The sequence below is a fragment of the Setaria viridis genome, chromosome 7 (assembly GCF_005286985.2).
Source record: "Setaria viridis chromosome 7, Setaria_viridis_v4.0, whole genome shotgun sequence".
Lineage (NCBI taxonomy): Eukaryota > Viridiplantae > Streptophyta > Magnoliopsida > Poales > Poaceae > Setaria > Setaria viridis.
Genome location: NC_048269.2, coordinates 10823849 through 10850437, shown reverse-complemented (window position 1 = coordinate 10850437; position 26589 = coordinate 10823849). Strand labels below are relative to the sequence as shown.

At 42.7% G+C, this 26589-nt stretch overlaps 1 protein-coding gene across 8 annotated transcripts; it reads right to left on the bottom strand.

The window, feature by feature from the left end:
• Positions 1-5237: 5237 nt before the first annotated feature.
• On the bottom strand, positions 5238-11339 carry LOC117862649 (uncharacterized). 8 transcript variants are annotated; one of them, XM_072295175.1, is made up of 15 exons: positions 10831-11338; positions 10145-10204; positions 9139-9510; positions 8415-8803; positions 8129-8315; positions 7867-8019; positions 7432-7774; positions 7228-7347; positions 7001-7137; positions 6696-6777; positions 6348-6517; positions 6035-6243; positions 5781-5961; positions 5590-5699; positions 5238-5482 (listed from the first exon to the last, which is right to left on the bottom strand). In XM_072295175.1, the coding sequence occupies exons 8-12, from the start codon at positions 7325-7327 to the stop codon at positions 6151-6153; spliced, it is 582 nt and encodes a 193-aa protein (XP_072151276.1). In that variant the 5' UTR covers positions 7328-7347; positions 7432-7774; positions 7867-8019; positions 8129-8315; positions 8415-8803; positions 9139-9510; positions 10145-10204; positions 10831-11338; the 3' UTR covers positions 5238-5482; positions 5590-5699; positions 5781-5961; positions 6035-6150. The 8 variants fall into 8 exon arrangements, 6 of the variants coding, with proteins under 6 accessions (XP_072151276.1, XP_072151278.1, XP_072151280.1 ...); XM_072295177.1 differs by having other exon boundaries at positions 8129-8694; positions 8787-8803; XR_004642029.2 differs by having other exon boundaries at positions 8129-8803; positions 9139-9515.
• Between the last annotated feature and the right edge of the window lie 15250 nt (positions 11340-26589).

Sequence of the window (26589 nt, the reverse complement as noted above, 5' to 3'; positions counted from 1 at the left end):
TTTGTTTATCATAATTTTCAATGGCTGTGTGTTTGAAATAGATTAATAATATCATGTAATTTAGCAATTTTTCAATGCACTCAAAATTATTATTCTATTTTAGTGCACATGACAGAAGTTACAGCAATTATGAGGAAATGGTTAAGTTCCATGCATAGTATCAGTGGACCCACTCTAGGAGGCAGGCAATCCCCCTAGCGCTGACAGTAAACAAACTGATTGAACAGGTGGCGATGAAAACAATGACAGAAATGAAAATTGGTTCGCCGGACTAGAAGAAATTTAATACTTGTTAACCAAAAAATCTCTAGTAACGTGGTTCCTTTCTAGGACTGCAATAATTTTTTTAACTGAGCAGTATGCAACCGCGATGCAAATAATGAGAAATTATAAGTGCTAGATATGTATCAATTGTTTTTTGTTTCGAGTCTTGTGGTACTACCTTCTGAAATGGGTGTTTCGTTTTCTAGGATCCCATGTTGCTGGACACAATTGTGCCAAATGAGGAGCTACTTTTTAGAGCAGCGATGAAGCCCAAGAATTTTACAAATTCTATGCGGGCAAAGCAGGGTTTGATGTGCACATAACCAAGACTAGTAGAAAGATTGCACTAGAGTTGTCGTGCAACAAACAAGGACACTGGGATTACTACAAGCCTGGTGAGGAGAGGGTACGTGAGAAAATGTCAATGAGGTGTGAATGCAAAGCTTTTGTGAAGATTAAATAGAACTAGAAGAAGGACTATTGGTTCTTTGAGAGGATAAGTGTAACAACTCTGCCTTAATTAGATGTAATTAAAGATAAACAAGTCATTAGTCACTAATCAAAAGAGGTGAAATGTCCTTTTTGACCCTAAGAAGCCCTTTTTGGAGTTAAATATAAAACTTGAGATTTTATATGCAAACTTAAATTTTTGCCCGAATAAAAGTTGTAAAACTTTTAATTCCAAACAACTTTTGTTAAAGACACTTTGGCTAATTCGGAGTGGGAGAAGGTCAAAAATAAGAATCAAAACAGGAGTATTATAGAACCTACAAACAACCTAAGTCCTGGAATTCAAGTTTTTCTTCGACTTTGCAACCTGTTATCTCACAAGTTCTTATCTAAACTCAGGTCATACCTTTAATAACAGTTGTATTCCCTTGAGTGTGTTCCAACTTTGTTACACTAACCTAGGTCCAAATCATAACCGAACCTGCTCAAAATCTTGGTCAAAGTCGAGTAAAACAGTCAACTCAGCCCTTTGGTCATTCCAGCTCTAAGTTTGGAAACTGTCCAGAGTGCGCCTCTTGGCGAGGGTGTTTCTCCAAATTTTTAAAATAAACTCAAGAAAAACCCTTAATAGAAGTTGAAGTCCTAAGACCGAAGAGCAATTCCTTCAATAACACCTTGGTCTAATTCAACCCAGACGCTACCCTAAAGTTGAGTCAAAGACAGCCAAACTCCTGAAATGTCACCAACTCGGCTGAAATGCCGAAGTCCGAAAACTCTATTTTTTTGGCAAACTTTGGCTCGAGTTATCTCCAAATCCTTTCAAAATCTGAGAAAACACTTTTAATTAAGTTTGAACTATGACCGCAGTACTACAAGTTTGTTTAAGAGTCATTCGAACATTTAGTTTGAAAATCTTGAGTGGAGAGTCCCCAAAGCCGGTCAGGTTTGCTGATCGAAGCGCCTCGATGCCAGCGCACCCAGGCATGTTCGCCCGCGCGCCGCCCGCCGTGCGGCCACCGTCCACCGGCGAAATCGCCGTCGCCCTACCCGCACCCACGACAAGACGGGGCGAGCGCCGTGCTAGCCAATCGCCACCGAGGCTATCCCCCTCCCACTGCGCGCGAGCCGCTCCGCCCAATCGGCGCCCACGCCTTCCTTCCCCTCGCACGCCACGCCACCGCCGGGCACCGGCCGTGCCGCTGCTCCCAATCCGGCGCTTGACGCGACCAGACGCACGCTCGGCCTCGCCAATCCTCCCGCCCGGCAAAACCGCGCTTGCTCGACGCGATCTCCCTTGCCCAATGCACGGAAGATCCTATCCCCGGAGATCCACTTCTCCGGCTAATGGCGCCTCCGTCCAATGGCCGCCTCACCCACGTACTCGCTTTCCCCCAGCCTTATCCTTCCGCACCCAGAGCCCTGCCTCGACCCTCTGCTCCACCTCTGCCCCATAAAAGGGCCAAGCCCGCCATCAGCGCCACCCTTCGCTACCTCCCGCTAGCCGCGCCCCTGCTTTTTTCCTCTGCATCGCCGCTAGGCTCCCGTGAAGCTCCCACCTCCGCGCCACCCCGCACTCCGACAACTTCTCCGCCCGCTTCTCCGTCCCTCCACGCACGTCCCCGAGCCACTCGTTGCCTTCCCGACGCCGCCGGTGTGCCGGAACGCCGCCCGCACCGCCACCCGCCGAGCCCAGTCAACGCCATCGTGTTCCGACCCCCGCCGGCCATCTCTGTCACCACAACTCCGCCAAGTTGAGCTCAGGTGAGCCCCTGAGCCTCTCCGACAACTTGTTGCCCGATCTCCGCTGGCGAATCGCTGCGGATTTCGCCGCCGCCGCCGTGCGCACCCTCGGGGACGACATTGCATCTTCCCCAATCTTTCCAAGGGCCTAGGCGCAAAACTTAGGGACCCCTACATGATTAAACCGTAGACGTAGGGGGGTAGAGTGCAAGTTTACCACGGTTTTTAGTTTTAAATCGACAGAAAAAGGTTTAAACTTTATAAATGCCCAGTAAATCGTAGAAAAATTAGAAAAATACCAAATCACTTTTGTTGAAATCCTTGTTCTGTCTAGTTTCTTAAAAAATAAGTTTGCTCATGTTACTGTTGTAAATAATATCTTATGGTTTTATTTCTTCTTTAGGCCTTTTAAATCATAGTAAATAGAAGAAAAATGCTAAAAAGGTAAATCCAACTCTGCGGTGAATGTTTCTATGAGTAGAAGTTCAAAAAAATGTTTAGGACCCTGGAGTAGAACTTAAAGTTACTGTTTTAACTTTATATTTGAAATCTAGGGTTAAATCTTACTTTTTGCATAAGTATTAATCCCGAGCTGAGAAAAATATGAAACCACTGGGAGTAGCTCAGTTTTTAGTTATAGTTTTCAGGAAAAATATGGGTTGTGGTCAGAATAAGAAAGAAACCCACCCTCCTTGTTAAGCATGTTTAAATAGAAGATAAATAGGGAAAATAGTTGTCCTTCTCCAAAAATCATGAAAAATTCACCAAAGCTCATGTAAGACACCTTCAACATACTGGTAAAATTTCACCCTCAGAATCACTGTAAGTGTGGAGATAAAAATAGTTGAGTACATGCTACCTTTAATAATAAAATGCGTGTAATTCTTTTTGTGGTGATCCAATGGCTTAAGTGAGGTGCTGTAATTTTCTCAGTACCTTTGGTTGTTGTTTGATTGTGGAACCATTTTAGGCTGAATAATCGACTTAAAGGAATAAAAAGAAGCACAAATCCTAATAAGTTAAGTAAGAAATTTTGAAAGAGGTACGTAAAAATATTCAGAAGTAAATAACTCTTCTAATGCACTTGAACCACCCCAAACACGACCTCCCACTCTGTTTGTGCAACTCTAAGTTGCAAGAATCTAAATGTGTACACAGTCACCATCAAAGTCAACCGCAAGTTTAAACCCGACCTCACCTTCCTTTGCGAAGTTAAGAGAAGTTAAAAACCTTGTTTAGAAGAATGTGGCCTATAGGCAACTTCCTTTCTACCATAATCCATGCCGCGCATCATTTGTGCTCGCACCTGGTTGAAACTAAACTCCTGCATGTGCATGTCGTGTAGAAACTAATCTCACCGACGGAACCTACGAGCTCCACCCTGCACCAGAGGAAGAACCTACCGCGGAGCTTCATCACTTGGAAGGCGAGCCCGAGCTAGATCAAGACCCCGAGGAACCGCTAACCTTTCCTGAAGGCAAGCCCTGGAGCATAAATTCCTATGTTTAAATACTTGCAATATATTGGTTGTTTTGGTTATGCATTTACGTTTCTAGGAATTGATTGAAACCATAGATGCATGAACTACCTTGATCTGAATACTAGTTGCTAAGGTCAAGTAGCTGCAATGCCTAATAGGGCGTGGCATACCCTCCGGTTGTCCTTGGAACGTCGTTCCCATGGTGCATCATGTGGGTGCAAGTGCGGTCATAGTATGGAAGAGGTCGGGATTATGGAGCATTGCATGCCAAAGGCAGTTGGCCCTGACACGTGCCTAAGGGATTGATAGGGATGGTTGACAAATGAAGCGGCCCTTCGTGGTGTGCGGATGTTGTGAGATTAGGTTCGCCATGCATGGTTAAGAAATTCGAATCGATTCGTCTGCCTCTCACAGTTTGGAGCTACTTGATCGCTATTCTGCACTGAGTAAAGATGGAACATGATGATGATATTAATCTTGATGCTTGTTCTTCAATTACTTGAAAAACTATGATTGTTTAGTATAAGTTGCTAATCTAGACTGGTTAATGAACATAGAACTTGAGCTAAAATATTGAAAGTAAGGACCGACTATAGATGCTTTTGGAAAAACAAACCCAAAGTCAAAAAGGGCCTTGCATGTCTAGAAGTTGGTGACAGTATTTATCACCGGACGGGTCAGTCTAGCTGAGTATTAGTTGCTCAGCCTTGTTGTGGCTTAACTTTTCAAGTAATGTCAATAGTATGGCTGCTGGCACCACTTGGCCAACCCAACCCCCTCCGGGTTGGACAGTCGAGTGGGATCCCTCCTCGGACGGCGAGGGCAGGGATTATTGATGTCATGATCGGCTTCATCATGATATCGTGTATCGACGTTTAGCTTCCGCTTGTTTTACTTTGTCTGGTTGAACCTTGCAAACCTGTTTGAATTTTGAAAACTCTGATGTAATAAATGTTGAACTATGTTAATGTGATGGCAATATTATAACCTCTGTGCTACTCACCTTCGTGTGAGCAATGCTTCTCAATCCTATGTAAGTGGTTTATCGGATGAAATCCGACGGTCAACCAAGTTGACTTGCTTAAAGTGCATGATCGCGTGTTAGGCGACTTAAGTGCATCTTAGTCAGGTTAATTTGGACGGTTCTACCACAATAAGGTTGGAGCACAATCATCCATTGCATCCCTTGCCGACTGTTGTAGATTGAATGTTGTAGATGGAGTAAAAATTAAAAACATTGTGTTTTGGTAAAAAATGGTTAGGCTTACTGTGAGGATTGGAACATGGAAAGAGTCACCGTTCCTTAGCTCCATGAATTTGATGGCATAGATTTCAGTCATTGTCGCGTGAATGCATACATACGTCAATGATAGGACGCTTGAATCTAGTAAATTGCTTTATTTTAAAATATATTGCCAACTGGAACAAGAGATTAAGCTGTCGAATAATTCGGTCACCCAGGACTTGAATCAAGTACATCAATGCGGTTGTGTATAAAGTTGATGCAGTATATGCTATAGTGCTCCTCCTCCTAACCGGCAAAAGGGACTAGACATGACAGAAGGAAATGTAAGTGAGAAAACTGGAAGTTCCAATTCATGAGGTAGCCTTTTTTTAGTAAATTCATGAGGTAGTCCGGAGTAGATACTACTTACTAGTTTCACTTTAGTTGGGTCAAGATCTCCAATATCTCATTGTAAAACAGCTAGGGCCTGATGTGATTCCCACTGAGAGAAATCTTCATCTTCCTCTATATTGACACATTCTTGGATGTGTAATAGAATGACATCAGAGGGTATAATTTTTTTTTTGAATTGTGTAGTGAATGGCATAGGTTTGCACTCACCCCAAGCTCTTGAGACAGGAAGATCTTGTACCCACCACCATCGGCCATGTGGCATTCATCATAGCTCATGCAGGCAACAAAGTATGACATAAATTGGGTGGAAAGCATCTCGCCATCAAGGAAAGACTCTGATATTTCTGATCCACTGAATTCTCTAAAGCTGGTGCGGATGAAAATATCACTGGTATGCAAAAAATGGCTCTTAAGTGTGTGCATGCAGCATTGGATCTTCGAGAGTAGGTTGTAGACAGTACCTTTTGCATTTCATGGCAGTCAACATGTTCTTTTATCTATGGAGCTTTTGCTCTTTGTGGATCGCCTTTAAAATGGGACACATACATGGCTTGTTTTTTTGGAAGCCGCTGTGGCCTCAAAGCAATGTCTGGACAATGGATGATCTCAACTTGTGTGCAAGGCTGTAAAAGAATAGGGCCAAGTGCATCATCTGTGGTGGTCTCGATTCCTGGACTTGATTGCAGCGAGCAAAAATGGTGTAGTGAGTAGCTTGGTAATAATTTACAATAAATGGTTGTTCAATGCTTGAAACATAGGTTTAAGTTATACCACCTTATCTGTTACTTGTTTGTCAGGATGTGAATAAACATTGGCTATTGGTATAGTCATGTTAGCAGTTGCAGCTTGCGGGTGGATAGTACCGGTAGTAGATGCATCTGCGAGGTGAACTAGGGAATCTAGGTGTGGGGGTGCTTCGCCAACAATATTGTGGGTGCCTGCAACTAATATAAAATAAGTAGCAGGTGAAATGATGGTGAAAAGAATTAAGAAGAATGCATATTGCCATTTGGCGAGGCTGGGACAGGGTCTCCTTTAGCCGGAACAGTAGGCACGATGTGATCAATCGTCACATCTGTGTAACCCTGGATATTGAAAAAAGGAATTATGAAGAATGCATACTGCTGATTGGAGAGGCTGTGGCGGTGTTTCCTTTAGCCGCAATAGGAGGCACGACATGATCAATCGTCACATCTGTGTGAACCTGCATATGAATAATCAAATGTGTGTGTAAGAGAGCTCATAGCTGGTAGTAAAAAAATAGTAGTGATTTTTACTGAAAGCAGCATGTGTAACTTGAGTGCAGACGGGTGAAAGTTCGACATCCATTTGCTTTTCAAGGTCAGCATCCTCCCGAGGGGGATGGGGATGAGTTACGATAAATAAAGGTTGGGGTGGTAATCAAGTAGTCAGGTTTAGTGAATTACATTGGGATAGGTGAAGCTATAATTATAATTAATAGTATTGTGCAATGTGTTGGATGTTGGTAAAACTTGTTCTTGAGTCCTATTTTGTTGCAATTCAACACGTGCATCCTGGTGAAGTTCGTGGTTTGTGTGAGCACCTGAAAAAAGTGAAGATATGAGGGATAACGTAAATTCTATGCATGTTTAATATTTTGGATCTGACAACAAACAACAGTTGTGGGAACTACCAGAAGACATATCACTCTCCATTGTTTCAGATTGAATATTTGGCACATTAGATGCATGTTCAGATCCTATATTATGCGCACTGTTGTGGCCATCATACATGTCATTGTCATCGGCTTCATCTGCATACATGAAGTAATAGAGTATGAAAACTAAAAAAATAGTAAATCAATGGCATTGTTGTGGAGCAGTATTCGTGTCACTACCTGCATCAGAAGCGTGGGGCTGATCATTATGTTCTTCAATATTGTTGCCATGCACCTTGTTATTCAAAATTGTCCGAAGAGTGTGAATGACTACCTCATGCGCATCCTATAGCATCTGTTGCCCAATGTTCATATAGCTCAATGCTTTCTTAGCTTCGGCATCAAAATTTTCCAATGCTAGCATTGCTCGCATCTTCCTGGATCTGCTACCAATCTGATCAACTAATTCATGCAATTCTGCTTGCATGTTGGGAAAATGTGTTGCCAACGGTTCAATGGATGGTGGGACATTTGAAGATAGGTGCTGAGGCATATAGTAGCAAGTATTGATGTTGTTCCTAGGCTGCACAGACCAAATGAAATAGGGAAAGCATTAGTACATGTTGGAAATGCTAGAGAATAATTTACGTAATAACAAGGACCAGACTTCAATACCGGTAACAGCCCAAATGTAGACTTCCCTTGTTGGTCTTTGGTCCTATCGGCACTAATTAACTTTTTTATCACATTTTGATCAAAATACTTTGCGCGAGGAGTGTTGGTGTGCACAATCCGATCTTTGCATTGTAGGTTGTCCAAATACAGTATCTGCAAAAAATATTCAACAGCATAGGTAAATGGGTGTGCACCAACAATTTTTAGTAAGTATTTTACTCAAGTCACTTCATGTATATAGACGAAAGAAATGTATACTCACAATCAGTAATATTGAACATCCTGAGAGTGATTTATTCGCTTTGTCAACCTCCCAAGTGACTGGAGCATCTCGTAGGTCATTCACAACTGCCTTGCACCAGTTAAAACCCGGCAAGCGAGATAGGTCCCTAGTAAGGTAAACATCCTTGCATCTCATGTTATTATCAGTGCTTGGGAAAAACAGTTTGCTGCAAGTAATGATAAAGAAAAATTATAGCCATGTCATCATCAATGGGGGCAGTCCCCAGCTCATGATCATCCTTAACTATCTTTTGGAGATGACTAACATGGAGGTCCTGGGATTCTTCTAGACCCACTAATGACTTGAAAGCAGACAACGCCTTGGATGCTTGCGTGTGTGTATGCAAACTTAGAATTTCACCTCTGTCCGGTAAGTCAAGCACTTGTTTGACAGCAAATGGGATGACATGGATTGCCTTGTTGTTAACATTGATTACCATAGTTTTGGGGTCTAGCCTGTCGAACAAGAACTTTAATAGTTCCCTGCTCTCTAGCCTCTCTGCTGAAAGACACAGGAGGCCACCAAAACCCATATCTATGATTCTCCTGCGTTGCAGTAAGGTTAGATGTTCGTTAGATGTTCGACAAACGAGTTGAATGTTGATGGGGCACACCGAACTATGAGTGCATGAGCATACTCTGGATTCTTGGAAGGCTGCAAGATGAATTTAGGAAAAAGGGTCAAATACTATATAGAGCAACAGGATTGAAAACTTTTGTTTCGTGCAATTTGGTAAATCAAGCACAACGATAGAACCTGGTGAAATCGACATAATTCAAGGTGCAGTAAATTTCACGATTTTTTAACCACTGTGCAGAGTCAATGAAGTTGGATCTTCGTAAATTTACCACATAAAGGAAAATTCACCTATGCACCTAATAGGAAAAATGAATTACTATTGCAGTAAATGAATTACTAGTGTGTCGTAAATGTACCACATAATGGTAAATTCACCTATGCAGCTAAAAGGAAAAATGAATTACTAGTACCTTGCCAGTTGCATTGGCTGCTACACTTGCATTGATGCACTGTTTCTTGGCAACTGGTTGCCTTCACGGGGTTCCATGAAGGCAGCATCATCATCATTATCATCATTATGAAGAAGATCCCTGGCACAGCTTGATTCGGCATGAGATCGCTGAACAATCTTGGATGGTGGTTTGCTATTGTTCTTCATCTAATTAGCACCACAGGCACCAGGTGGTTGGGGGGGGGGGGGGGTGCTGATGGATGTGTCTGTGCATCGGCTCCTGCAGCTGGTTGTGAAGCTGCTGCCCGAGTGACCGCGCTAACATCGAAGGTCCATTCATCTTATGTGGTGCGGAACCCGATGCTGTTAATCTCCCCTGAATTTGCTTCATCTGCCCTAATAAAAAAATAGTGTATTGTGTTTTCTTTTGTGAACACAGGTAAATTTGAAGGAAATAAGCTTGCAGGCATAAACACATAACATAACTTATGTGTCAAAAGTACAGTAACATAAATAGCAATTTGACGTAACTTTCAGACTATAGCCAGGTGAAGTCAAGGTAAATTTACCACATGATGTATCAGTCAAATTTGTAGTAACTGGTTGAAATAGGAAATACACATAAGTCAGAAAAATAGTAAATTAAACAAATGATTTCTCACTGTGCAGGGACAATGAGAGGCATAAAGTTTACAAGAATTACCAATGAGAGGCTTAGTAAGTTTACAAGAATTATGTTATGCAGCATGGTAATTTACTATAAGGAACCATCAAATCATTCAAAAATATATTTATACCTACTATCTATGCATCATGGTAACTGGAGTAGTAAACCTAAAAATACAGAGACTTCCATGATATTGTGATTCGAAGATAGGGCTGCATTGGAAATTCGCAATGCAACCCGGCTAATCAGACAAATAAAAAAAACTTCAAAATCAGGAATGTGCAGTGACGCACTAATCTCATACCAATGGGTACAATCAGTAGAGTGAATGAGGGAGGCAGAATTACATGATGCTTACCTCAGGGTCTCTACGCTGGCTTGGATTAGGATGAGCCGGTCACCCAAAACTGAAGAACTCCTGCAAGAAATAGTAAAATATATGGTTAACTTACCACATTATCTATTCTGTGAAAAAAATATAGTAATCCGTTGAAGCAGTAAATCCACGTAATTTAAAAAGTGGTAAATTGTACAGTTAATTTACAACATAGTTTACCATTCAAAGCTACGGTAACACAAACAACCATTGACAGAACTTTCAGACTATAACCTAGTAAATTAGTTTAAGTTTTTAAAAATAGTAAACTATATGGTTAACTTACAACATGATTTTTTAGTCATTGAAGTAGTAAATCCACAGAATTTAAAAAGTAGTAAATTCTTATAGTAAATTTACCACTGCGCAGGGAAAATTTACTATAAGATTGAGGCACCAGTAAAAAAATGCAAGAGAATTAAGTACTATGCAGCCTGGTAATTTACTAATTAATTTACTGTAAGATTGATGAGTCATTCAAAAATATATTACGTACCTAAAATATATGCTGCAGGGTAATTGATATACTAAACATGTACATCTAATCAAAAGATGGAATCAAACAAATCGTATATGAAAACAAATTGTATATTGACGCAATTATCCAATTAGAACCATGGAGCATCAGTGCTAATGGAATGAGGGAGGGAGAATTGCGTGATGCTTACCTCAGAGTGTCTCCGCTGGCTTGGATTAGGATGGGCGGGTCACCCAAACACCAAGAACTTCCAGCAAGCACGCACATGGCAATCCCAGCACCAATGGCACAGGCCGTCGAGGGGGGGCTAATTAAACTACGGGGACACGATTGGAACAGCCCAGCGTCATCGCCGGTGGAGGATTTAGGCGCCTCCAGCAGCAGCGATGCTATGTTCTTGTGGAGAGTCACGGTGGGGGGCGGAAGCAGGTTTTTGTGCCATAACATCGAGGAGCGATTGATTAAGCTGCAGCAATCGGGGGATCTCTTCCAACGATGCCAGAGCGGCGGCACCTCCGGAGGATTGCGCATCCCGCTTCCTGCTCGGCGAATGAATCATGGCGGCAATATTTTCTGCGTGCATGTGTGATGGGAAATGGGAGAAATTTGGGGATCGTTTTCTATGTAATTAATCAGTGGCTGCCCTATCACTTGGGCTGAGAGCCGCCGAGTCGAGCCGCGCAAGCGCAAGGCTAGCTGCGGAGCCGTTTGGGGATGAGCGCGCGGGTGATACGGGCTCGGGTTTGATCGGACCGGATGGAGAATTGGGTCTAGTCACAGAATTAGTTATTTTGTGGCCGGCTTTAGATAAACACCTCTCTCTATATGTGTGTGTATATATCGAAATAAATTTGGTAGAACTGTCCCTATCTCTTTATAAAAGACTGCAGTTTAGAATAGACTGTGCACTTTTGACCCAGCTTTTTACCCTCCATAACATCCTTCTCTTATTCCAATATGAATATGGTTGTCTAATTCATTTGGAACAGGTCTAGCTAGACCAAACTATTTTCCCATGTGGTGGGAGGAAATAGATATAACATTGCTGTTGATATAAGCAATTGGTTCATGTTAGTCTTTCAGGCTTTGTTATCAGTTGGTTTTGGATGGTAGTGATTCAATTGATATTTTAACCTTAGGAAAAATAAGCTGATATGACATAGATTACTTTTTATTCTGAAAATCTCCGTTGTGGTTGTATCAGAAAATACCCAGTAATAGGCCTTCTGTCAGTTTTAGTGTTGACATGTCAACACTGCTAATAATGCACTATTCCACCTTGTTTGGATTGACCTGAAGGCAAGCTGGAATGCTGGATCACATTTTTGAAAAATCAAGCCCCAACTGAGAAAAATCATTAAGTGTTTCACCATGTCGACAGTCAAATTGCATCGCTTTTGGTACATTCAAATCGCAACAGACAGATTACATAAGGGTTCACCAAGAATTTCTACTTGCAGTATGGAATGACTCTTATGAGCATAATGTTTAAACCTGACATGGTCCAAGATATTGCATTGCACTATTAAATTATTAAACTATTTAGTACATGGTGTAAAGAATGTGATGAATTCTGATTAAGAGAATGATCTTTGATAAAGGACAGGTTTTTCTTCTGAGCTTGATCAACTCGCTATTTCTCAACACCAATGCAGAATGTTCTGTTGCATTATTGCATTTTGATGTGAACTAATGCACATCCCACTCATGCCTTTTCTAGACATCACACCAAATTGTTTTGCAGAGTTCTGTTTCCCTGTTAACATTTGTGTCATGTTAAGTAGTTTCAGTGTTCTTAGAGCATCTCCAGTAGATTGCTCAAATCCACCTCCAATACCAAAAAACTGCCATTTGAGAGGTTTGGGAGATGAGAGAGAGCTCCAGCACACTACCAATCTGTTCCCAATACCAAAATCTTATTGGCAATTGCCAAAAACTTAGCTCCTCTCCCCTTGATGTAGGGGAGAAGCAACCCGCTGCAGCGCTCTCCCCTATCAGCGGTTGATTTTGGCGTGCGGACATGTCCGCGCCACCCGACACCGTTGCTCCACCATTGATGCCACCATGTCGAGCAATGCCGGCCATCTTTGCACACGCGAGCCCACCCAGATGAGAGAGTTGCTTAAAACGGACGGGCAGCTGACGGCGGAAGAGCGGGTGGGCGCCGCCACCAGGTGGAGGCGTGGCCTGTGGAGGAGAGGAGCGGGAGGACGCCGCTGCTGGGAGGGGTTACGCCTTGCACGGGGAGGTAAAAGCGGCGGACGTCGCTGCTGGCAGAAGGTGCATGATTGGTGCGCGGGAGAAGGGGGTGGCCGGGCGGGCGGGCATGGCCGATGCTGGGGACGCCGGGCTGGCACCACCGTCGGGAGAGAGCGCAGCCTACGTGGGGAAGAAGCGGGCAGCGGCGATTGAGAGGGGAGGAGAGAAGGGCCGGTGGGGAGCCGAGCGGATAAGAGAGGGACCGGGGAGAAAAAAAGAAAAATAAACTCTGACGTGTGGGCCCCACTTGCTAGGTTGGTATAGGAGATTGGTTTTTTTAGTCTGCATGAGTGATAAAAAAATGCAAAAGTAACTATTGGATAAGGAGAGAAAGTATTTTGATAGTGGGATTTGAGCAATCTGCTGAGATGCTCGATCTTACTTCTGAGTTCTATTTCCCTGATAGTTAAAATTAGACATCATGCACTCATAAGTGAGATCATTAAATAGGTTATTCTGGTTTTAAACCAATTTATAAAAACATATATAAATAGAAACTTAGAAATACTATCCCTCTCTCTTAAGAAAAGTTTGTGCACTTTTGAGTTTTGACCCAGTATTTGACCCTATGCTACAATATGGATAATTGCCTGTAGCCTAATAAATTTGGTGCATGTCTACCTGGACCAAACCATTCTCCGGGGCAGTGAGGGAAAGTAGCTTTAAGCCTTCAACATTGCTGCTATGAGCAATTGGTTGCTGTTTGCATTTCAGGCTTTGTTATCAGTTGGTTTTAGATGCTACTAATTCAATTGATCTTGTATCCATACGATAAACTATTGTTATGTCATATATTATTTTTTTTTCTAGAACATGCAGGAGAGCTGCATATCTTTGATTAAGAGAGAATAAATGTCCAAATTATAGGACATCACCACCTTGGACCAAAATGAGTGATGTAAACCATTGGCACTACTATTTCGTATAAAAAAACGCACACATGGACCTGACCGGACTAAACCCCTGTTTTAAACTCTAGATCACCACCCTTTCTAGGTGCAGGGAAGCAAGCCCCTTGGCTCCAGCTACCTGCTACAAATGTGCTTCATCTATGAAGGCCTAAAAAGCTCCATGTAGATTTGGAGCAGAACCATCAAAGACACAAGTATTGCGATGTTTCCAAAGGGTCCATGATCCCAGAATGACAAGGGAATTAAAGCCCTTTCGATACTGTTTATGAACTTCCTTCCATGACCTTCTTCACCAATCTGCCAAGGATTTAGCACTGCAGCTAGGCACCAAACCAGACAAGTCCAAGGATTACTTTTTTCTTCTTCTGACAATTTCCATAATTGTGATTGTATTGGAAAGCACCGAGTAATAAGCCTTCTTTCAGTTCAGTGTTGACATCCCTCACTAACAGAAGATATCGTTAAGTGTTGCACCATGTCTGAGTCATGTTGCTTGCAAATTTAGTAATTTTTCATGAGGTGGTTGCTACTTCGCTAGTAGCATAGCATGTAGTAGTCTCGTTTATCCAGTTCCTGTGTATGCGCACTCTTTGATATCTTATGCATATCTGCGTTCCTTGTCAATTGCCTTGAAATGGAAAAATATTTGGTAAGAACATGTAACAACGCAAATGTAGTTACACTTTTACCTACATGCAGAATCATGATCCCTTCTTAACATTTGAAGTTAGTTAATGGTTGTGATCAGAATTTCTACGATAGCTGTAGTTTGTCTTCCTCATCCTGATTGTGAGAATATGTGAACTACTCAATGGGTAGCATGCTACAACTTCTAAAACAAATTATGCAAATAGTTACGAAAAAATTGAAAATAAGTCGTCGAATAAGGCATGCTACAATTAAGCACATTGTAAAATTCAACACAAAGCATTGATATATCATGTAATAATTGAGAGAATGAAGTGAATAATATCTTGACATTTTCTTTTGGGTTTCCTTTTCAGCAGGAGTTTCTTTTTTTTTTCTCTTCATGCATAAAGAGAGTTTGGATTTAGATTCCAGATTCTTCTCTGCACAATATATAGGTTTATCCTGTTTCAATGTGATCAATTCTTTTGGAGTTTGTTGTTAGTATCATGTGCATTATCTTTTCTTCAAGAATTGGTAGCATGGCACATTGGTACTACTTTTTTTAAAACAAATCGGCAGCTGTTATATTGAAAAGAGGGAAAGCCTTGACAGGCGTAAAAGGTTATGTACATGCCGTGGTACAATGTCAAAGGAAACAGAAGCTCAAGAACATTAAATAAGAGAACCTAGATGTTTTGCTCCTGCCGTTACCCAAAGTGAAGCATCATCCTTGATTTTCTAAACGATCATTGCATTTGTTGATTCTATTTGTTCAAAAACTCTTACATTTCTCTCTCCCCAAATCTCCCAGCCAGTTAAGATGATAAAGGTGTGCAAGCCCTTTCTTGTGGTGCTTGGTGCAGTGCACAGTCGTGTCCACCATTGCAACACCGAGTTGCTAGGTGCCCAATTGCCTGGCTGTAAGAAAATGTTACCGAGCCACTGTGCTAGTCCTTCCCAGATACTTTTGGTGAACCTGCAATCTTTAGAGAGATGGATGCCCGTTTCCTGCATTCTGCGGCATAATGGACAATGTCCATTGTTCTCCCATCCACGGGCTTCAAGCCTGTCCGAGGTCCAGATTCTATTTTGAAGGCCTAGCCAGCTGAATAACTTACACTTTGACGGCGCCCACGCTTTCCAAACTAGAGTGTGAAAGGTAGTTTGTAGAGACCCTAGGAATTGTGCTCGATATGCTGCTCTTGTCGTGTATGCTCCATCTTCGGTTAACTTCCAATAGATGCAGTCTAGAAATGTCTGAAGTTTCCTTCCACAAGGTCTTGTTCCTTCAGCATATCCGATTAACGATATAAGCTGTAGGTTCTGCTATAATCTTATAATGACTCGTTCTGTTATATGAAAAACTACATAATCAATACTTGAGAATTTAATCTTGATTGTCCATCTATGTGGATCAGGTTCCCTTTTGGGTGCTTTTTTTTAAACACATGGAATTTACTGTTATCTTGTAGGGTGGTTCCAGAGGTTATCCATGATCAGTGCTCGCAGAATTGAGGACTTCCAAGGGACAAAACAAGAGAGGACTTTTAGAATGGTACTCTGTAGTAGTATGAAGAATATGTGAATTGCACCTTTTATTGGTGGAAGTAGCATGCATGATAGTGCAACTGATGCTAATGCTGAACTGACTTGTGAGGACAAGCTGCTTTTGTCAATTTGTTCCATTGTCCGATTATATGAATCTTGTATCGGGTAGATGCTCTGTCGTCAGGTTGTTTTGAGGTGTACAATACTTGTCTGGTATTTATTTTGATGTGCATAAGAGGTGTCCATAAATTCCATCGCCATGGTTGCGTATATATGGAAATCACCGAATTAGATTGCCATGGATGCTGTGCTGGTTTATTTCATCGGTATTACTGTCGTGCTGCTTTCATGTTGGTTTAGTCTACTGTACTGCCATGGTGTTTTATGATTACGGCCTTATTCATTCGGTTGGGTGTTCGCTTCATTGTTAATTAGAAACCTTTGAGTTTCCTGTAACCTTGTGCTTCTATCTTAAGTCAGGATTTGGGACTATCTGATACCAGGACCATAAATCAGAAGTAACTTTGCTTTTGTGTTGCTTTTCTTAGTTTTCTTCTGTTGGCCATTTCTCTTGTGAGAAGGTTTTATGCGTTACCAGAGAAGATGAACAATAACCAACTTGATCTTGCAATGCTTTTCTCTATTAAAAGGCAAGACTGATATATTTTTCAGTCGGTATAGTATAGCTAGGGATGAAAGCAGGAACCACTAGTAGAGAATTGACTTTCCATGCGCCCTCTTTTGTCCCGGTTTAAAGTTGGCCTGGGATAAAAGGTTCACCAACCGGGACTAAAACTCGGTCACTGGTGGGGGGCTCACCAACCGGGACCTTTTATCCCGGTTGCAAAGGCTAGTGGGAAAAAAAGACTCTGAGAGGCTTTTTATCCCGGTTTGAAACACCAACCGGGATAAAAGATCCCCCCTTTTATCCCGGTTGGTGGGTCAAGAGCCTTTTATCCCGGTTTGTAATACCAACCAGGATAAAGGGGGTCATTTATCCCGGTTGGTGTTTCAAACCGGGATAAAATGGTCCCTAACGAGGTGACTGGAAGAGGATTAAATCCTCGAACCCTTTTATCCCGGTTTGTAATACCAACTGGGATAAAAGGGGGTCTTTTATCCCGGTTGGTGTTTCCAACCGGGATAAAAGGGTCCCCCACGAGTTAATACAAAAGGATAGCATCCCCTACATAGTCAGATGTGGTGTGTAGGTGGGATGGTAAGAAGCTATGCGCGAGGTTGGAGGTTGTGGGTTCGAATCCCACAAACCGCGTGCGCGCATATTTCGTGTGAAAAGTCCCACGAACTGTGCACGCGCATATTCCTGGGAGCTCGGGATTTTTTTTTGCAGCGCCGGCCGTGGTGACCCTTTTGTCCCGGTTGGTTTATCCCGGATGGATTTTCGGGATATTTGCACCCTACCAACCGGAACTAAAGTCCAATTCTCTACTAGTGAACGGTCGGGAAAATACCCTAACCACTTTCGTTACTGTATTTTTTTTAATAAAAAATTTAATAAAAAACAGGAATGGAGCGGGAACCCAGTCGGAAAAGCGAAATCGGTTACACAGGATATTGGAAATGAAAATTGGTAATTCAAATCGGAAAGATCAACGCAGATATATACGTAGGACATTACATGGAATGTTATTTTTTAATCGTGGTGCAATATACGTGAGAAAACAGAGTACAGATCTATATACAAAGGAAAGGAAAAATATAGATGGAAAAGAAAAGAATAAAAAAGGTCAAACCAGCACCTCCTAGTCCTAGCAGAGTAGCAGGCGACCAGCCCACCAATCATGGGCCGCATCAGCTCCGCCTCTCTCCTTCTGAAGCACACATGCGCAAGGCAGCAACCAGCAGTACGCGAGTCCTTGCCTCTTGCGTGGAAACGTCCCGTAGCAAAGCATTAGTCCCACCTCGCGAATGGAAACCAGCGCGCAGAGAAGCTATAAAGCAAGCCTAGTGGGGGACAACTGCGCATGTTGGGGCTTCCGACCTGGGCTTCGGCCTGGCGAATGTGCCACTGGGTCAAAATTGGGGTTGTGAGCTCTAAGTACACGAATACCGACGGAAATTTTCCTGAGTAAATATGGGATCCGTGAATACGGTCGGAGAAAGGTTCAACTGATTCCGCTCCTGTATTTGCTGTATTTTCCTGAATTTTTCCTGTTTCCTATTTTTTTCCTGCAAATACGATATATGATCGATTTATTCGATATATGGTGCTGGTCGGGACGGGATTTTTCCATTGTTTTCTCCGTTCCGAAAGATTTGAGTGAGCAACTCCAAAAGACTGCTAATCTTACCCCCAATATCCTTTTTAGGGAGAAAAAGAGAAAAAACGAACTCCAACAGTCTACCCAAACCTTTCCCAATTTTTTAGCGACGCTAAAAAACAGCCTGCCACCGCGTATATTTTAGCGTTGGCGTTTCTCCCCCAATCCTGATTCCCGCACACCCGCGTGTCCCTTCTGATGGGCCCAATACGATGGCGTGGCCTGTTTTGAAATATTGGGGGCAATTTATTAGCGATCTGCTGTAGATTGATACGTTTTTGGGGGAAATTTTTTTTAGGAGAACCCCCAATGCATAGTTTTGGGGAAAATCTTTTTAGGATACTCTTGGAGTTGCTCTAAGTACACGAATACCGACGGAAATTTTCCTGAGTAAATATGGGATCCGTGAATACGGTCGGAGAAAGGTTCAACTGATTCCGCTCCTGTATTTGCTGTATTTTCCTGAATTTTTCCTGTTTCCTATTTTTTTCCTGCAAATACGATATATGATCGATTTATTCGATATATGGTGCTGGTCGGGACGGGATTTTTCCATTGTTTTCTCCGTTCCGAAAGATTTGAGTGCTTCCAAAAGGCAAGTCATTCCGCGATTTAAAATTTATCAAAAAATTATTATACTTAATTTGGCACGCGTGCATGTGCATGTAGGCATGCATCAATCAATCAGGATCAAATATAATTAATAAATATGGACAATCAAGATCATTTTATCTCTCCTAAAAATTTAGGATGACCTGGTTTTTTGAACGGAGAGAGTATTGTATATGTAAATGCTTGCAGTATTATTCCTGGTGGAGCTCAGTTCTAAATCTCCATACTAGAAGCATGGCGCACCTTTGGCACGCCTGATGTCCCGTTAATTAGTTTTGCGTAATAAATAGTTCTACTTATGCATGTAGAAATATTTTTAGCAGAATGAGCATCTGTTGTCAGTTGTCACATACACATACACGTCGTGGTAGCGAAGGTGCATCCAGCCAGGTGCTGTTTAAGTTTGGTAGTGGTTCGATGGTAAACCAATTTTAGTGGTTTGGTTTTCTTAATTGGTCTAGATTAGTTTGATGGATAATATGGTGATATATAATGACTGGGTTTGGTTTGGTTTAGTGATTCTTAGGGGTGTTTGGTTCTTTAGGACCTCCTAAAATTCATGTCACATCGAATATTCCGATGTTAATTAGGAGGACTAAATATGAGCTAATTATAAAACTAATTACACAGATGGAGACTAATTCACGAGATGAATCTATTAAGCCTAATTAATCCATCATTAGCACATGTTTACTGTAACATCATATTGTCAAATCATTGACTAATTAGGCTTAATAGATTCGTCTCGCAAATTAGTCTCCATCTGTACAATTGGTTTTATAATTAGTCAACGTTTAATACTCCAAATTAGTATTTAAACATTCGATGTGACAAGAATTTTAGGAGGTGCTAAAGAAACAAACACCCCCTTAATGGTTTGAGTCGTTTAGAATAGGGTTGACTAGTTGAAAATATTCAATAATAAGAAAATTAGTATGGTTAAATGGACTTGAGAGGAGGAAAGTAAATGCGCAATCGCTAAGTTGCACCCCCCGCCCCCTCCGCCGGCAGCCAGCCTGGCCTTGGCATCTACCCCAGCCCGCTGGCCGCCGCCCTTCCATCCCTCTGTTGGAGGTATGCCCTAGAGGCAATCATAGAGATGATGATATTCCATTTGTATCCATGATTTGTATATTGTGTTCATTGAATATCCATTAAAGACTACTTGAATTGATTTGCAATTATGTGAATTGTATGTGAAACTCTTTACTTGTATGGTTATTCTAAAGTTGTCCCTAGTCGGAGTTCATGTGAGGACACACATGAATATTAGACTAGCACATGTATTAGTTGATGACTATGTTTCACAAGTCATTGACATGGAGATGTTGAACTAATAATGTGGACACATGTGGAGACATGTGTTAGGACTGACCCAACACGAGAAGTAGTTCTCTCTTTAAAACAACATATACGCTTTGTCCTTAGACCTGAGATTGTCGCATGTATTCTAGATGTGGATCGACCTACTTAGGGGCTATCAAACGCTACACCGTAACAGGGTAGTTATAAAGGTAGTTTTCGGGTTTGTCAAGAAGCATGCTATGAGACATGGTCAATCAAGATGGGATTTGCCCCTCTCTGATTGAGAGTGATATCTCTGGGCCCCTCGAGTGATCGGATCCGAAAATGCATGGCCATGCTACGTACGGTTAAGAGTTAACCTACAAAGGAATTCCGAATCACAGGATCGAGAAAGAGCGGTCGGCTTGAAGCTAGACCAAATATCGTGAGGCAAAGGGAATAGCATGTATATTATGTTGTGATGGTTCGTCTGATATGATCTTCGTGTGCGTATAGGAGTTGGCACGTCTTGCTAGAGGCCGCTACCGACTATTGGGCCGAGTAGGAGTACTCGGGCCATGTCTATGCGTATCCGAACCCATAGGGTCACACACTTAAGGGGCTGGAAGCCCAATTCGGATCAGATCCGAGTTGGATTAGGTTTAGAAGTGCTAATGGGCCTCGGATCCAGAGGCCCATCAGGAACCTCTATAAATAGAGGGGTGGGGGCGCCCTAGGGTTTACACCTTTTGGCTAAACACACCTGCCGCGCCTCCCACGCCCTCGCCTGTTGCAACTCGCGGATCTAGCAGTCCGGCTTGCGACGCTTCCTCCCTGCACGTGTGGATACCTTGGAGGTGTTGCGCCTGCAGCACTTGGACGAGCCGCCGACGAGCCACGACGAGCCGCGGTACCGGAGGCGATCTTGCTGCACGTGGACGAGCTGCTGAGGAGTTGCTGGACGTGATCGACTACGTACGACTACGTGATCGTCTTCACTGCACCGACACATATCTACATCTTCCGCACCAGTAGTGCGTCGAGTGGTAATCCCGTGATCCTTATATGGCAGTTCTTCCTGGTTATACGCGGTAGAAATTTTGATTTGCGCTAGTGTAGCCTACCTCGTATCCCAACAGTGGTATCAGAGCCGTAGCCGCTTAGTTTTGGATTCGGGATGTGTGCATATGGAGATATGCGAGTTTTCCGTTTGGTCTATGTCCTGTTTTCGTGCCCTTGCTGCAATGGTAGTGTAACGACATACTCCTACCGGTCGGTTTCCGCCATCGGAGTTAAGTGATACACGTAAACCCAGTTGCAGTGAGGGAAGATCAATATGATTGGTCAAATCGAAATCCAGGGTCATACGCCAGGCGCATTAGATGTGCAATATAGATGGGATCTACTGCCGGGGTCGGGATTTTGCCGTATGCGTATGCTTCGGTAAATCAGCCGTAACTTTTCGGTATGATCTCGGATCGGGGCGATTTCTATACGAAAATTGATCTACAGAAAAAGTTACACATGAATTTCAACATCTTCGTCGTTTTCGGCGAAATTAGATTTGCCAAATTCGGCTTGGAAGATGGAGTTTCGGGCCTCCGAAGTTTGGAACGTTAGGACGCCTAACTCTGTTTTGCAGGATGTATGCATGTATCTTGTGATCAGTATGGCCCCCTTGTGTATGTGATGCATGTGTGTAACTCATTCGTGACCTGCGTGTCGCGCGTACGGCAACACGGCAGGAGCCATATGTGTTGTCACTTTATTGTATTTAATGGTCTGCGTACCAATCTGTGATGATCCAAGCAACTATGTAATCTTCATTACTAGATTCTTTACTAGCTATTAGGCGTAATAGCATGCTCTAGTTCTTGGAGGACTCATCACCAGGAGAATGGCGCACATGGAACATGGAGATGGAGATCACCATGGTGAACAGGTTCTATGGAGATGGAGATCACCATATGAAAACGGGCCATACTGTGTCACAACTATGTGAATGCTATTCTGTTTATGTTTTACTTTCTGCATGCTGTGATGTTAGAAGTAGAACGATCCCTCACAAAGTTTAAGTTAGTATGCCCTCCCAACTAAAACTTGCACCGTCCCATGTCTTGTACAATTAGTGGTGGGTCTATGAAATTAGGGTGCCACTAGTTTTCCTTGACTAGACGGGTTTGTGTCGGACACTTACACGCATAAGGGTTGGTTTGCTTAACAAGGTTATCTTAACGGTTAAGGACCTTGGGGCATAAAGGTTGGGCGCCGAGACATGGAGATGTCACCGAACAACAGGAATCATATGTGATATGATTAGCAAAAGGTTGCTTACCGATCTAACTTGTTTGCTAGCGGTGATGCTAAAGCTCACTAGTAGACTTGTTAGTTGTGGATCCTGAATCACTAAGTATCAATAGAGGGATATTGATTTTAGTGGGAGTAGATTCTGTTAAAATAGTTTAATGTGATTTGCTCTATCATGGATACGTTTGTCTTAGTGTATTTTGCATTGCTTTTGTTGTATATTAAATGGCACCTAGCAGCACTACACCGTTTGCTTTGCGTTCGGTCCTTGAGAAGGACAAGTTGAATGGAACAAATTACATGGATTGGATCCGTAACCTGAGAATTGTTCTCAGGGCTGAGAAAAAGGAAGATGTTCTAGAAAACCCACTACCAGAAGAACCTGCTGATGATGCACCTGCTGCTGCTAAGAATGCTTACAAGAAAGCATATGATGCTAACCTCGAAGTAAGCTGCCTTATGCTTGCTTGCATGGAACCCGAGCTGCAGATGCAGTTCGAAACAAACCATGAGGCGCACGATATGATCGTGGCGCTTAGAGACATGTTCCAAACACAGGCCAGGACTGAAAGGTTCAATGTGTCTAAGGCCTTTGTTGAGAGCAAGCTAGCAGAAGGCGTAGCAGTAGGACCACACGTAATCAAGATGGTTGGTTACACTCAACGGTTGGAGAAGCTAGGCTTTCCACTGGGCCAAGAGTTGGCCACTGATTTCATTCTTTCGTCTCTTCCGCCTAGCTATGGGAACTTCATCTCGAACTACCATATGCATGGGACGGAGAAGGGTCTGAATGAGCTGTGTGGTATGCTCAAGACAGCAGAGGCTGACATCAAGAAAAGCGCTAGTACCAGCCATGTGATGGCGATACAGAACAAGCCCAGCTTTAAGAAGAAGGGCAATTCTTGGAAGAAGAAGGGCAAGGCTGGAACGTCCAAGCCAAACCCACCGCCCAAGGTTAAAGCTGGACCTGGACCTGCTCCAGACAAAGAGTGCTTTTACTGTCATGAACTTGGTCACTGGAAGAGAAACTGCAAGCAGTACCTAGCTTCGTTGAAGAACGGCGGAAGTAAGAGTACTTCTACCTCAGGTACGCTTGTTGTAAATGTTATAGACAACATATTTCTCGCTGATACAATTATTAATTCTTGGGTATTTGATACCGGATCGGTTGCTCATATTTGCAATTCGATGCAGGGAATGATAAGAAGTAGAAGCGTGGAAAGAGGAGAAGTTGATTTCCGCGTGGGCAATAATGCAAGAGTTGCTGCGTTGACCGTCGGGACGATGCAACTCCACCTCCCGTCAGGATTTATTATGGAGTTGAATAATTGTTATTTTGTTCCTAGTTTAAGTAAAAACATTTTGTCTCCTTCATGCTTGATGAAGGATGGCTATTCATTTGCGAGTGAAAACAATGGTTGTGTGATCTCTAAGAATAATATGTTTATGGCTTTTGCACCCATTGTGAGTGGATTATTTGTTTTAAATCTTGATGGTTCACCTGTCTGTAATGGAAGTGCTAAAAGGCCTCGGCCTAATGATTTGAGTCCTACCTACTTGTGGCATTGTCATTTGGGTCATATAAGTGAAAAGCGCATGAAGAAGCTCCATTCTGATGGACTTCTAACTTCGTTTGATTTTGAATCATACGAGACATGCGAGGCTTGCTTGCTAGGCAAGATGACCAAGACGCCTTTCACAGAATTTCCTGAGAGAGCAGTAGACTTGTTGGAACTCGTACATAGTGATGTGTGCGGACCAATGAGCACGACGGCTAGAGGAGGATTCCAATACTTCATAACTTTCACTGATGATTTTAGTAGATATGGCTATGTCTACTTGATGAGGCACAAGTCTGAAACCTTTGAAAAGTTCAAGGAATTTCAGAATGAAGTTGAAAATCAGCGTGGCAAGAAAATTAAGGCCTTACGATCTGATCGTGGAGGCGAGTATTTGAGCCACGAGTTTAGCAATCATCTAAAGAGTTGCGGAATTGTTCCACAACTTACGCCGCCTGGAACACCTCAGAGAAACGGTGTGTCCGAGCGACGTAATCGAACTTTGTTAGACATGGTTCGATCAATGATGAGCCAGTCGGACCTACCGTTGTCATTTTGGGGATACGCTCTAGAAACAGCAGCTTTCACACTTAATAGGGTACCATCTAAATCCGTAGTTAAGACACCATATGAGATATGGACTGGAAAGGTTCCTAGTTTGTCTTTTCTAAAGATTTGGGGATGTGAAGTGTTTGTCAAGCGACTTCAGTCGGACAAGATCACACCCAAGTCGGATAAGTGCATTTTCGTGGGATATCCAAAGGAAACTTTGGGATATTATTTCTACAACCGATCAGAAGGCAAAGTGTTTGTCGCTCGGAACGGGGTTTTCCTAGAGAAAGAGTTTCTCAAAGGAGAAAAGAGTGGAAAGACAGTGCATCTTGAAGAAGTTCAAGATGAGCCGATCGGGCAAGAATCAATGAATGATGCTAACGTAGCAGAACAAGTTGAGATACCCATGGCAAGAGAAGCACCGCCACAACCACGAAGGTCGGCAAGGCTCCGCGAAATGCGGGAAATATTATTGTTGGACAATGATGAGCCTGCGACATATGCAGAAGCAATGATGGACCCAGACTCCGAAAAATGGCAGAGTGCCATGCAATCAGAAATAGAGTCCATGGGAGACAATCAAGTTTGGAACTTGGTTGACCCGCCTGATGGTGTTAAAGCCATAGAGTGCAAGTGGATCTATAAGAAGAAAAAGGACATGGATGGAAATGTTCACATCTATAAAGCACGACTTGTCGCAAAAGGTTTTCGACAAGTTCAAGGAGTTGACTACGACGAGACCTTCTCGCCCGTAGTGATGCTTAAGTCCATTCGGATTATTCTAGCTATAGCTGCATATTTCGATTATGAGATATGGCAGATGGATGTCAAGACAGCTTTCCTGAATGGAAACCTAGCTGAGGATGTGTATATGATACAGCCCGAGGGTTTTGTCGATCCGAAAAATGTTGGAAAGGTATGCAAGCTTCAGAGATCCATTTATGGATTGAAGCAAGCATCTAGGAGTTGGAACATTCGTTTTGATGAAGTGGTCAAAGGGTTTGACTTCACCAAGAACGAAGAAGAGTCTTGTGTTTACAAGAAGGTTAGTGGGAGCTCTGTAGTATTTCTAATCTTATATGTGGATGACATATTACTGATTGGAAATAACATTCCTATGCTTGAGTCCGTAAAGACTTCACTGAAAAATAGTTTTTCGATGAAGGACTTAGGGGAAGCGGCATATATTATGGGCATTAAGATCTATAGAGATAGATCGAGAAGGCTTATAGGTTTGAGCCAAGATACTTATATTGACAAAGTGTTGAAGCGGTTCAGCATGGAAGAGGCAAAGAAAGGGTTCTTGCCTATGTCACATGGCATACATCTCAGCAAGGCTAAGTATGACAAGCAGACACCAATCTGATCCAGGTGAGAGTCACTGGACAGCGGTGAAAAACATTCTTAAGTACTTGAGAAGGACTAAAGATATGTTCCTCGTCTATGGAGGTCAGGAGGAGCTCGTTGTAACAGGTTACACCGATGCTAGTTTCCAAACCGACAGAGATGATTCAAAGTCACAATCAGGATTTGTGTTCACGCTAAATGGTGGTGCTGTTAGTTGGAAGAGTTCCAAGCAGGAGACGGTGGCCGATTCTACGACAGAAGCCGAGTACATCACGGCTTCGGAAGCCGCGAAGGAAGGTGTTTGGATAAGGAATTTCCTCATTGAGCTTGGTGTGTTCCTGAATGCGTCCAGCCCATTGAATCTCTACTGTGATAACAATGGGGCAATTGCGCAAGCAAAGGAGCCAAGGAACCACCAGAAGAACAAACACGTAATGCGGCGATTTCATCTCATTCGAGACTTCGTTAACCGGGGTGAGATCAAGATATGCAAAATACACACGGATCTGAACATTTCTGATCCGTTGACAAAACCACTCCTGCAGGCTAAGCATGATGCGCATGTAAGAGCTATGGGTATTAGGTACCTTCTAGATTGACTCTAGTGCAAGTGGGAGACTGTTGGAGGTATGCCCTAGAGGCAATCATAGAGATGATG

What these genes read in the sequence shown, in the direction of transcription:
- LOC117862649 (XM_072295176.1), bottom strand. Translation starts at nt 7,327, where the DNA reads ATGTATGATGGCCACAACAGTGCGCATAATATAGGATCTGAACATGCA. An exon ending in CACAGCCTCTCCAATCAGCA is followed by an intron (nt 6,518 to 6,695) that starts GTATGCATTCTT and finishes ATTTTATATTAG; the next exon opens with TTGCAGGCACCCACAATATT. An exon ending in ACAAACAAGTAACAGATAAG is followed by an intron (nt 6,244 to 6,347) that starts GTGGTATAACTT and finishes AATCAAGTCCAG; the next exon opens with GAATCGAGACCACCACAGAT.